General features: G+C 46.7%; 1 protein-coding gene across 1 annotated transcript; it reads right to left on the minus strand.

The window, feature by feature from the left end:
* Positions 1 to 2,622: 2,622 nt before the first annotated feature.
* Positions 2,623 to 8,950, minus strand: CEBPB (CCAAT enhancer binding protein beta). Its single transcript, XM_054218388.1, has one exon. It carries the CDS (start codon positions 8,659 to 8,661, stop codon positions 7,675 to 7,677), a length of 987 nt encoding a protein of 328 aa, XP_054074363.1. The 5' UTR covers positions 8,662 to 8,950; the 3' UTR covers positions 2,623 to 7,674.
* Positions 8,951 to 13,549: the final 4,599 nt, after the last annotated feature.

Genomic DNA, 13,549 nt, shown 5'->3' on the forward strand with positions numbered 1-13,549 from the left:
TATCACGTTTTCTTTCCCAGGACTTATGCCCGTGCCACAGCTGCTTCACAGCAGTAATCCAGAGGCCAGACAGCTGCAGCTGAGGCTCTGGAAGGATGTGTTTCAGCAGAGAATTTGGCACATCTGAAACTTTAAAGCTTGTGTTCAGCATTGTTTTGATTCTGCTCAGGTAGAACATACACTCAGGTACTTTGTTGAATTGGACCCAACAACAGCTGTGGGAGCATAGGCAGTATCCCACTTGTCAGATGTGTTGTGGGGTTTTTTTTCCTGGGAAACGCAAAAACGCTGAAGCCACTGTCATCTCCTTTTGTACAGGAAGAGACAGACAAATCAGCCCATGTGCATGGCTAGAACTTTCGAATTTGAAAACACACGAAATGAAAGTGCTCAAAATTTACAAGAGCATGTGCTGTAAAACTGAGCAAGGCTCAAAAATTTTCCCAGAGACACTGTGATCTCAGATCCATGTATATACAGATGCATGTAAATGCATCCATGTAAATACAGATCTATGCATTTGTCATTACTCATGCGAGTAATAATAGTTCCACTGAAATCACTACAGCTACATGTATAAAATGAAGCACATAGGTGAGATCAGGATCTAAATATAATAGGCAAATATACCTGCAACTATGGCAATTGCACTCATAACTAGAGATGCACATATAAGTGCATATAGCTTCTATTACATGTAGGGGCTAACTGATAATCTAAAGATACATGATAAGCTGGTGAAAGAGCAAGGACCAGAAACTGTCTCTTTTGTTTCAAAGCTCAGTATTTATCCCTTGCATCTTAATTTCTGTCAGCGTTCTGTACTCATTAACTCTGCAGCTATGTAATTTGCTTTGAAAGTGGTTAAGGATACTGCACACCCAATAGCTGAAGTCAAACATAAAGGCCTTCTGCCTTCTCTTCTACTCCTTCAGATTTGGGGACTCAAGCCCACAATCAGCGCTATTCTTAACTTTAAGCACAGAAATATTTGCTGCCACCGTGAGTGGTCATCAATAACTCAGCAGCAAGTAAGCAGTGCTGCTCGGAAGTTATCTTTCTTCACTGAGCTGGCACAAAATCTGGCTTGTGTGCTGAAGTTAAGCGTGAGTGGCTTTGGTCCAGCTTGCATTCCTTTAAGCAACCAAACTCCTTGATAATTACTCCTTTTTTTTTTGTAATTCTACTCACCTCATTGTGTCAAGTAACCCCACAGATTTTATTCTGCTCCTTGTACATTTAAATGTTGGGTATGCTGAAGTGTCTTAATAAATTATATTCTAGGTTCATTTTCTGCCCTTTTGTATTTCAAAAAACAATACAGACAGAGTCTCTATTTCACTGTTTCAAATAAGACACCTAGGCTCAGAGGAGTGTGGCAAATCACTGTGAGAAACATCCACCCCTGAGTTATTGTCTAGATGGCAGAGGCTGGGGAAATGAGCAGAACAATGTTTCTGCGCGAGAACCACCGCTGCTCTCCTTCTGCTTCTCCAACCGGCTCCAGGCACTTTCTCTTGTTCTTGTGATTCTCTTCCTGAATTACTTCAGCCAAGTAATTGTTTCATCATGTTGCACAGAAATATTTTCCCATCATGTCACCATGACATTCATTTCTAAAAACAAAGCTCCTCCGCTCGCTTGTAGAAAATATGTCGCAAAACTGTTGTGGACCCAGATCGCAGGTGAGCTAACGGAGGAGGGGAATGCAGCAGATGAGGTGTTAGAGGGATTTTTGCTTTGTGTGAAGGAGACGCTGATTCCTATTACTGTAATTTCTAGACAACATCAATGAGCTACTTACCACAGGCTTAATGAACTGCTGTTGCAATATACTAGCAAACCCAAGGTATTTATAGAAAACAAACAAGCTCTTGCGCTTTGTTTGTGTGGGGATAGGGACCATAGCATCTTGTAGCCCCTATCAAAAATTCAGTTTCTCACGTTGACTGGCATGATGTACAGAGGTGCCTGCGTTCAAGCCCATCAAAACAAGGTCTGCTGACCGAGCCAGCGCTTCTATAGTGTGAGTTCTTAGAGGATTTACTCTGCAAATTGTACAAAATTATGAGACCTAACTAAAACCTCTGATTTAAATACCCTGAATTCTGAGAAAGTGCTTTGACAGCTATGTAATATGCGGTACAGGAATCCCAGAGGCAAGAGAAGATAGGACGGGGCAAGGAGAAAACTGGATATAGATCAAAGTCTTCCTTAGCTGTTAATTAGCTAGAAAATATTAATGGAATCAATTATTATTTGTTATACAAATAATTTTAATAGTGACTATATCAATTCGTGAAAATTTTAAAACAAATGAGGATTAAAGTTGGTGCTGCTCTATGAAATTGTGACAACTACTGGGAAGGTTTGGAACTAAATGTGTCCCTATCGTAAATGCAAATCAATTAGCTTCAGCAGCTATTAACCCGTTTATCCTTGTTTTGAATTCCAGCCCTAGTGTTTTTCAAATCTAACCACCAACATTTCTAGGAGGGGAGGAAAGCCTTTTATTCAAACAAAACATTGGAACAATTTAGCAGGTGGGGAAATGATCACGAAAGGCATTTTGGTTTCCAATAGAGTCTCCAATAGATCGAAGTGAGCAAATGAGAATCAGGGCTGTGCGGAACGTGAGAGCTCTGCCTGAGTAGGGCTCCGAGGCCAGGTGTGCTGGCGTCAAACCCCAGGGGTGGTGCCCCAGGCGGCCGCTGCCAGGATCATCTCAAAGAGAAACTCTCTTGAAATTTCACGTAGTTTTGCATCAGGCTAACACCACACCATAAATTTCACATGATCCTGATGTCAACCCAAGGCTGTATCTAATCTTTTTAGGTGTTTACATACTGACCATAGATTGTGCTCCTCATCTGCCCAGCCTGGCACAAAACAGCCTCAGTTCACGTGAAAGAATCGGGAACCTCAGAAAACCTCAGGATATTATCCAAGTGTAGAGTTTCTACCAAGGTTTAGCTTTATGTTGCAAAGACTAAACTCTCAGACGATGTTTTGGGTCCTACCAAATAGCTAAACAGAACTTCATTCTTTTAATGATTTCACTTGTCTGTTCAGTGAGTATCTCTCAACAGAAAACTAATTCCCTCACATATTTCATGTACAGGTTTGGCCACAGGGTTTTATTTTGACTTTATTGATTGATTAAAAAAAAAGCATTCAGAATTTGAACTGAATTGTTTCCTTGGGAGTAGTTAACTATATTCCTAGTTTTGTTTGGATTTCCTGATTAATGTATTCCAACACACATGCATAGGTTTAAATTTTTCTTCACACTTCACATTCGTGTATGAGGTTTGCCCTAAAATTCTGACTGTTAAGCATTTGTGTGGACTTAAACTCAAAAAAGGCTAACACTTGGGAGAGCGGTAATAAAATCTTTGTTGCATTAGCAATTGGCAGCAAAAAGAGTTAGAACCAAATTCATCATTACCCCCCATCCATCGTATAATCATCTGTATCCAGTGCAAACTGCATGCAGCACCCTGATGTTCCAGTTTGGGGGTGCTTTAGACTCACTTTGTCAGTATGAATGACAGGAAAATGCAAGGCAATGCTTATTGCATCTTAAGCTCTATCACTACAAATAACAAAAGAAGAAGTGTAATTTGGCCTCATAAATTTTTTCTCTTTATTAAAGCAGATATTGAGTTGCATTGACTTTTATTCTGGTCACAGCAAATGAAACATTGCTTGAAAACTAGCTAGTATGAGAGTAACTTCATATTTTTATACACATCCACATCAACGACTGCTGTTCTAGCAATGAAATTGTAAAGATAAACATTGTGCGCAAAGCTTTTTTCAGGTTGTAATTTTGATATCTGAAAGCTATTGCAGAATTTCAATGAGGAAAAGACCATACTGTTATCAAATGTGATCAAGTCTCCCTCCCAATAACCCTTTGGCGCATGTGTGCAATTTGGGTGATTTTATTTTATAGGGAGAAACAATTAGTGGAGAAACAATTAGTAGAGAAACAAGGATAAATTTTCCTGCATCTTCCAAGAGTCAGTAAGGGAAGGCATCAGGAAAAGTGTGGAAGCAACACCACAGTGTCAGAGCTGCACGGGGCTATACATACTTTGGGCAGATAAGCAGAGAGTAACAATTACTATTAATAGATAGAAGAACTGCTAACAAAATTATAATTCTATTTTTAAATATTTTGTTTTAAAATAATACATACAATTGCTTTTGCAGAACTGAGCACAACCGAATTCAAATAGCAAATGATAAAACAGTGCTAGAGGCTTTGGAAAGGGGATGCCAGTGCTAGGGATTGGATCTTACTTATTTCTACGTAGGAAAAAACTGTTATTTTAGTGGTAATGAGAAAGACCTGTATGAATCAGTCAAGGTAATAAATAATTTGAAGGGAAAAAAAAAAGCCCAAACAAAATACTGTTTATAAACTTCCATAAAATTCAAGAGACTACTGTTTTGAATTTGTGCCTTAATTTCCCTGTCTGGTTTGCCTGCATATAGACTGCAAAGTCTTACCATGGGCTGTACTGAGTCGCTTTAGGAAAAGAAGCTGCAGAGACCCTGTCAGAAGACAACCGAGATGGACCAAGTTCTGCTTTCAGTCAACAGAATCTTGTTTGTAATGGGAAACTATATCAATATTTGGAGCTGAGCCACTGTTTGGACAGGGATTTTCCAGTTCTCCCCCTGTGATTAGAAAAGGTATTTGGAGTCTTTTGTCTACTTTAGTGCTTGGGAGTTTTCTCAGATTGATTTCCAACTATTTTTTTCCAGACTATTTTTTTCTAGGAAATGTTTTAATTACAGGGGCTTTTTCATATGCTTGTTTATAAAGCAGGGTATTTCGTGACCTCTATGCATTTAATAGTGCTACAAAACTAAAATGTAAGTTATGTGGGTAATACAAGGTTAAGAATGAAGGATTCGGGAATTCTCTTTCCGACTCTTTCACGGATTCCTTCTGAGACTAGTGTGAAATTGGTGCATTTATGTCATCAGTTTTCCTGTCTGTAACTGCATCTTTCTGACAAAAACTCATTGCTGCACAGGTTTCCTCCTGAACGAGAATTCTGTAATCCTAATTAAGAGATACATTGGAATACAGCAGTAATTTAAACATCATTCTTTACATGGCAGCAACACTGCCCTGGCTTTTCTGAACTGTGGCAGGCAAAGTTTAAGAACAGGGATTAGCTCATTCATACCTGGTAGAGCTCTATCTCCAAAACCAGACTATTATTTAAACAAATATAAATACCTTTAGTACATCTTATCTTTCAATCTACCGTGCCTCCAGCCCCCACAAACTGAACTTTTGTTGGAAGCTTTGTCATTTAGAAAGAAATAAATAAATGTATCCGAGAACATCTTCAGTCCTCCAGCAATTCCACCCTCAGCAGCACTCGGTTCTGACTGCTTGTAGGTTTGGGTAACATTACATGGCCTACAGCACAACAAGAAAATAGGATCTAACGATGTGGATAAGTTTCGTAACTAGAAGAATAGTAGAATAAACAGCCACAGGAGGCTGGAGTAATCATCGTCACGAGGGACAGTCAAGACAAGATCTAACGTCTATCTTGCCTGCAAGAACTTGAGTCATGCTGGTGCAGGAGCTAGCTCACCCTAGAAAATCTATTCTTAGGGTCTCAGAAAAACAACTTAACTGCACTGTACAAATTAAAAAGCAAACAAGGGAAATCTGCATCAGGACTAACACTCCACTGCTTACCACTGCACAGCTCCGAGCAGGAGCCATGGAGGCACTGGGGGAGCCGGGAATGTGTCACACATTTCAGTAAGAGCTCTGGGAGATTCACCCGCAGGAGGCCATCATCGCAAGTGTCAAAAAAAGCAGAACAGTTCTTTCAGGAGAAAACATGCTTTGCTTAAAGAAACACCAGAAAGAAGCAACAAATTGAAGATTTGTCCTTCTGCAATCCACTGCTATTTGTATTGGAATGTATAGCAGTAAATTCAAGTTCACTGTCTTTATACAGAAACCCCCTTCCGCGTTCAGCTGTCCAACAGAGCACAGACGATTAAGGAGTTTCTTTTCTGGGGCACTGGGAATCTGGATCTGGAAACTTAACGCTTAAATTTGGCCTAACAGGAAAATGGAAAATGCTGAGTAAGACCCGATCATTTGCCCAACTCCCTCCACGTAACCAGCTTGAGACTGTTAACTTCTTATAGACCTCGACACAGCAGCATACAGCGGGGGCAGTAACACAACCTGGGGGCCCTGGCAAGGCTGGTTTGTTCCATCAGCAGGCAGAGCCTTAGTTCTACCTAAAACAAAGTTATGGCCTGCTAAAAACTTCCTCCTCTGCCACCCCCCTCCACTTATCCGTTGCTTGCCCCCAGCAAACACACGTGCACACAGAAACAAACACCCCTCATCAGAGAAACTCTATCTACAGTTTTTAGAAGATGTCTCAAGAGAAAAGATGAGTGAGTTGTTCATACGCCTCTCACCTGGCTGGGTTTCATGAGAGCTTCCTGAGCAATGACCGAAATTACTGACATCCAACAGAAATGCTACTTTCTCATGTTTATTCCTGTAAACTACAAACATAAGAAATGCTGAATCATAAGTTAGAAAATAGAAACTCTGTAAAGAAAAAACAAAAAAAACCCCAAAAAACAACAACAGACAAAACAACCAAAACCTCGTTTCAAGCTTCCTCCCTTACTTTTTCTTCCTCCCTCCCGCTTCAGACTTGGTGTTACTTTGCCAAAGATTGGTCATGGTTTGGATAGCACATCTCGCTGTACACGCTCAGAACAGCAAGAATTGCAGGAAAAAAACCCAACACAAACACCTCCTCCCCAAACAACACCCAAGCGGCGGCTAAAGCAAGTGATTAGAGGAAACAAAATGAGGCAACAAGAACTGGCTGAAGCTTCCAGCTCTGCTCTTTGCTGGGTTTCTCTTGGGGTTTTTGTTTTTCGATTTGGGTGGGTTTTTTTCCCTTTCTCTGAGTCACAGAGAAAGCCAACAAAAATCCTGATCCCTGATCACAGCATTGAGCCAGATTCAGCTAGAACTTCAACCCTGCATTTAATCTAACTTTAAACGTGCCTTCAAAATAAAACAAGCTACTTTTTTTTTAACCTAGTCATAAAGTTTATTAAAATTGTTCATTAATGCTTCAAATGTAGCAAGAATGCATAGATCCCAAAATATACATATGTATTTTCTTATAGAAATAGATTATTCTTTATAATAAAAAAAACTGTAGGAACATCTTTAACAGATTACTCAATTCATGACTGACAGTTACACGAGATTGCATCATGTACACAGCATTCCCAGCCATGCTTAAAGGATTGCATCACTTTGCCCTTGCTCTCCTCTCGCTCTTTTAAATAACCCCAGCGCCCAGCAGCCTGCGGAGCCCGCCCGGGGCCGGAGCCCCACCGCGCCGGCCACCGACAGCCCCCGGCCCCCGCTGAGGTCCCCGCGCCGCGGCGGGACCTTCCGCCAACACGTAAATAAAGAAAAAAAAATTTTTTTTCAAAACAAAACCAACCCGACCAACCAACTCTCCCCCCGCGGCCCCCCGGGCTCTCCCTTCGCCTCGGCCCGGGCCGGGGTCGGGGCGGGGGGGGGGCGCAGAGCAGGGCAAGGAGCCGGGGGCTCCGCTAGCCCCGCCGCCCGGCCGGGGGTCAGCAGCGAGGCGAGGAGGCGAGCAGGGGCTCGGGCAGCTGTTTGAACAAGTTCCTGAGGGTGCTCAGCTCCCGGGAGAGCTGCTCCACCTTCTTCTGCAGCCGCTCGTTCTCGGCCGTCAGTTCCAAGACTTTGTGCTGCGTCTCCAGGTTGCGCATTTTCGCTTTGTCGCGGCTCTTGCGCACCGCGATGTTGTTCCTCTCCCGGCGGAGCTTGTACTCGTCGCTGTGCTTGTCCACGCACTTCTTGGGCTTGTTCTTGCCCGCCGCGGGGGCGGAGTAGCCCCCGCCGCCGGCGGCGGACTTGGAGGACTCGGAGGGGTTGGGGGTGCCGGGGGGGCTGGAGGAGGACGAGGTGGACAGGTTCCCGCTGCTGCCGCTCGGCACCGACTGGTAACCCAGGTAGGAGCGCACGGTGCTGCCGTAGGGTGAGGACATGCCCCCCGGTCCCGGCCCGGCTCCCCCTTCTTCCTTACGGGGCCCTTTGCAAGAGTCCAGGGTCTCGAAGACCGGCTCCACTTTGGTTTCCACGATCTGGGGCGGGAAGCAGCCCGGCAGCCCCCCCGGCTTGTGGCTCTGGCTGGCGCAGGGGTGGCTGTGCCGGGCGAGGCTGATGTAGGTGTAGTCGGGCTTCTTGCTCCCGCCGCTGCCTTTATAGTCCTCGGCGAAGAGATCGGAAAGGAAATCTTGGCCGCCGCCGCTGCTGCAGGGAGGCTCAAAGTTGCCCCCTGCTGCTGCTGCGGGAGGAGGCGGCTGCGCCGGCTGCTGGGATGCTAAGGGGTCCAGGTAGGGGCTGAAGTCGATGGCTCTCTCGTGGTCCCCTACGGTGAGCTCGGTCATGGAGCGGCCCCCGGCCGCCCGCGGGTGCAGCTTGTTGAGAGCAGCCAGACAGTCCGCCTCGTAATAGAAATTAGCCACTTCCATGGATTTAAAGGCGGGCGGCTGGATGGGGAGGCATGCTGCGTCCCAGGCCACCAGGCGTTGCATGAAAGCAAAGGGGGATGCGGGGAGGAGAAAACGACGCAGGGGGGCCCCCCCGGCAGAGGATCAAGCTGCCGCCGTCGGGGTTGGGGGGGCGGGGGGGCTCCAGACCCTGCCTCAGTCTCTGGCGCTGGGCACGGCCCCCGGGGCTGCGCTGCCCACCTGGGCTGGATCAGGTCCTGCGGCGCGGCGGGGCTTCACCGCTCCGGCTGCTGCGGCGGGAGCTGGCGCCTCTCCTCCTCCGGACCATCTGGTTCTGGGTCCCGTGTCCTAAAGTCTCTGACTTAGGAAAGTTCCTTTCCTCAGTTATTTATAGGGGCGGTGGATCCCATAGCAACAGGCGCGTCACCGCCTGGCCGCCTGCCACGCTGCACGCTCGGTAACTGCTGGCCCCGGCCCCGGAGGAGGCACCCGGGGCGGGTGCGCCGGTGCGGTGCCCCGCCGAGCCGGCCGCAATAAAACCCGGGCTTTGCTGGGGAGGGAGGGGAGGAGGGAGGGGAGCGGGCTGCGGGGCCCCGCAGGTGCGGGGAGGATCGGGGCTGGCCGCGGCGGGGGCCGGCAGGGATGGCGGCGGGCACCGCTCGGCTCCGGAGAGGACGCGGGACACGCGTGTGCCGGGACCCTCCGAGCCAGCGTGGGCTCCGTCGTTCGCACCCGAGAGCGGGGCTTGGCCTCGGGGCTGGCGGTGCCCTGCGGGGGTGGGCGCAGATCCCGCCTGGGCCCCGTTTTAGCCTTGGGGAAATCAAGGCAGGAGGGATTTTTTCCAAGTCCTTTTGCCAAAGCAGGGGAAAAACTGCAAATAGAAGACAGATCCCGTTATTCTCCGTCCAGTGCTTGACTAAGTAAATCCCACTGGCAGGCAGAACTGTCCGGACGGACGTGCACAGAACGACTTTGCAGCGGCGAGTGGAGAGCCGAGCGGAGCTGGAGCAGGGCATGGTGCTGCTCCGGCCTTCCTTCTCGCTGCTGCAAGCAGCCAGGGAGTCGAGCAAACCCAGATCTCCCCTCCCCATCTCTTCACGCAGGGATGGTGGCCTTAAAGTTTGTCTTGGTGTATTTACTTTACATGATATGGTGCAACTGTCAGGGTACACAAGTGATAGGAAATCTGTGTGCTGAAACCAAAGGGGTAACATTCAGATTCAGAAGGAAAGTGAGATACGTGCATAGAAACATGGAATCCAAATGGTTTTTGGAATTGTGGGCTAAGTTTGGGAAGGAAGACTGAATCTTGATGTCCGTTTTAATTAAAGACACCCACCTTGGGAATCAAACTTATATTTTCACTCTCTTACTCCCACATTTACCTGTCTACAAGCTGGTGATTCATCTCCAGAATAAAGGACATTAATTTAAAACAAAACATATAATTAAAGGAAGTAGGAGTGTCCTTCACCTCAGTAAAGAAGACCTAGCACTGCAGGGAAAATGACACTGCCTCTTAGAATAATGTGAAGCAATCCTGCGGTGTGGGAAATATTGTAACGTTAAGCCAGAGGAACAGGTATTGCATTATACGATTCAAACAGTCAACTGTTCATAATGTTCAAACCTCAGAACTTTGAAAAGAGGAAGAATTCAAGAATCAGTCAGTGGATCATCGGACTTTTTCTGTCTTTTTTTTTTTTCGTTTGCTTTTTCTTTTCACGTTTTAAAAGGATTTTTTCTTTCCATAACAAAAGTACCCCAACAGGTTTTCAGGCTTCAAATATTTCTAGTTCCATCTTTATCTACCAAGTTAATCTTTGGTGAATGCACCAGAGATTAAATTGGAGCTGGGCCTGGCCAGAGAGCTGGGGCTGGAGGTTGTAGTTGGAGCCCATACCTTCATAAATACAAACATCTGTATTGGGTGCAAATACTGGCAAGTTGCAGTGAGCCAGGGCTTGTTCTTCTGGCTGTTTACTCCCTCATTCTGCGTCTTTATCCTGCATTCTCATCTGGCAGTTACATCCAGCGGCTGCCCTAACTGGCCCTTGCAACTGAACCCTTGAAAATCGGTCTCATGTTCTTCCTACCTCCAAAACATCTCCGAGACCCACAAGCAGAAGGTTTCCTGCCCAAAATGCATGGCTGGTCTTTCTTGGCGTTACCCCGACGGGTCTCCAGCTTGCCACGGCCGTTGGCTACAACCAAACGCTAAAAGTGGTTGGTAAATTTTCTGGGCAATTTTTCAAGATATTTTTGGAGATCTAAATTTGCCCTCTTCAAATTTCTGACCTCTTCTCTGCTGCTCTGCAGCAGAAAGTTGTACTCTGCCTGGGCCGATCTTCCCTAACAAAATAAAATGCCTGTGCAACTGTCATGTGAAAGAGATTATATCAGGGACGGTGTGGCCCACACCTCCTTTCCAGGGCAGTGCTGAGTAATCCCATAGTCACCGAGATCACACGTCAGCCAGGGTGGTAATTGAGGTTGGGTGCCCAGCTTGTCCCCTCCTTCCCTTCTCCCCCCTCACCTCCCTGCTGTACCTGGATCTCTTTAAACTTCCTCCAGCTCACCTCAAATCCCAAGATCCACTCTCAAGGAGCCGACGTCCGTTCTCACCTTCTCATGGGAATCTTGTTGGCGGGACTAACCACTTATCCAAAACCCCGGCATTTGGCAAGCAGGTTTTGAGCTAACTCTGGTCTCTTTTAAATTGTTTTGGCACTTGTCATAACAAATGCATAACCCCAGAAATGGGGTTTTTGAAATGGGAACAGGTGCAGAGCGAGACTCGCACCACAGAGGACTGGGTGGAGGTCTGGGCACACCGAGCTCTGTCCCTGCAAGTGCCATGGCTTGGCCTGAACAGATGTGCAGAGGCTGCTAATAATCGTCCTGGAAAACCTCCTTAGAGAGATGCTGTAGACAGGAAAAGAGATGCAGACATTCCTGGTGAAGGGATCCGAGCGTTGGTCTCACTCTGTGAAACACCTGAGGGCAGCAGCTCTTCCGCAGCGTGTCTCCCAACAGCAATTTTCAGCAGAAAGGCAGCACTTCTGTGAAAAGCGTCTTCTTTCTAGTGATTTCATGATTTTTTTCAGAACTAGTCAGCTGATGAAGGAGACAGCATAACTCACAAATTACTTAGTAAGAACATCAACAGTTTTGAGCAGAAAAAAAAAGAAAAATTCTGATGCAACAGAGTACCGATTCCTCTACATTCATATGTGAAACAGTATAGGTACTGGGAGGGTAACAGACAGATACCAGAGCAGTGAAAAGGCGGGGGGAAGAATCCCATCCTCACTGCTAATTTCTCTCATGAATTAAATTCTGCTCTGCAGTTTCCCTTTTGTACTGTAGAAGCCAGAACTTTCCAGCTCCAGGCTCAGACCTACAATAAAGCATTGCAGAGTCTTTTTCTTCCTGGAGATTGTCTTCTTTTCCATGGTTTCTTGCAAGCTCTCAGTTCATGCGCTCCAGGTCTACAGCAGCTGTCCCTGGAAGCACACCAGCTTTGGGGAGATGCTGTCAGTTTAATGGCGACCGCTCAAACACTGAAGTGTTTCTAAGTAGGTCTGTGGACTGAGGATCATACTCTAGGAAAAGGCTGTCTGTAATTTCTGATGTTTCTTGCTGACGACTTATCTCATGTGTTATTTGCCTTGCAGTAGCTCTTGGCAGATCAGTAAGATCAGAGCTGCAACACGCTAAACCCTGTGTGAACACAGCTACTCCCCCATCGACCTGCAGTCTAAAGCAACATAGAGGGGCAAAGAAGAAAAAGTTAATGCCAGAAGCTGCCAGTTGCATCAATGAAGAAGATGCTGTAGGTGGTATGTTGGAGGTGAGCCGAGAGGAGAATGTGGGGGGTTCCAGAGCAGAGCAGTATCCATGCAAGCAGGCAGACTGGGAGAGAGCACAGGGGTGGTGTGGGAAGGTCTCTGGGGGGTAGGAGGGGACCTTGCCTGAAAGACTGACTTAAGTGGAGCAATGTTGCAATAAAGGCTGCAAAAGGAGAAGTAAAATTGAAATTTATTTCTGAGCATATTGTGTGCTCTGTTTTTTCTTCTTGCTAACCCCAGGTCCTTCTTTATATAGCCGCACACCTTACGCCAACAACAGCTCATCTGTTGTACCTGGCGGAGGCCAGATTTCAGTCTACTGCTTTCCACTTACCCTTCTCCGCTATGAAAAAAACCAGGATTTATGAAATGTCAGACAGGGACAATGTCTCAACTCGGAGAGAGGTTGGCTCTCCTTCCATCTCCCCCCAGCTCATAGACCAGGCTCGAGACTTTGCCTCATTTTAACATAAAAACCGATTGCCACATGCTTCCCTCTCTTCTGAAACTGCAGCTGCGGTGCCCTGCCTTGCAGTCCCCGGTGGCAGGGAGCTCCCCAGGCGGTGGCAGGCCATGTCTCCTGGCCTCCTTTGGTTCTTTTGTTACAGACCAGAGTCCTCCCCCTCCCTAAGGGCTCCCTCACCCCTTGTTCCCATGTGACATGGTGATGCTTGGGTATTTGTTGGTCTTCTGCTGATTTTTCTTGCTCACCTCTGACCTAGCATGCTTGGCCTTTGCAGTGCTGCGTTGCTCAATCCCGGCTTTATCTACATGTTGCTCTTTGCCCTACCGAGTGCTGCAGAGACGACACCTGGAGATTGGCACCGCTACCTCCAGCCGGTGGGACAACATGAGCGAAATACCTTCCCCTACCAGACTGAAAATTTTCCAGAGCAAATTGGAGGTCAGAGCACCCACTCTGGGGCTCAACGAAAGAAAGAAAAGGAGGGAGAGCCAGGGTGCACACAAATGCCCGTGGAAGGGAACAGTGACAAAGCAGAAGCTACAGCCTATGTTGCAGAGAAAGTCCATGCTGAAGCCATTTGTTTGGCAAAAGTGGGCTGCCTTTCTGAGCAGGGACAGTGAGAGTTGACTTTGTGTTATATGAATAGCCTGTTTCC

Source organism: Rissa tridactyla, chromosome 12, assembly GCF_028500815.1.
Source record: "Rissa tridactyla isolate bRisTri1 chromosome 12, bRisTri1.patW.cur.20221130, whole genome shotgun sequence".
Lineage (NCBI taxonomy): Eukaryota > Metazoa > Chordata > Aves > Charadriiformes > Laridae > Rissa > Rissa tridactyla.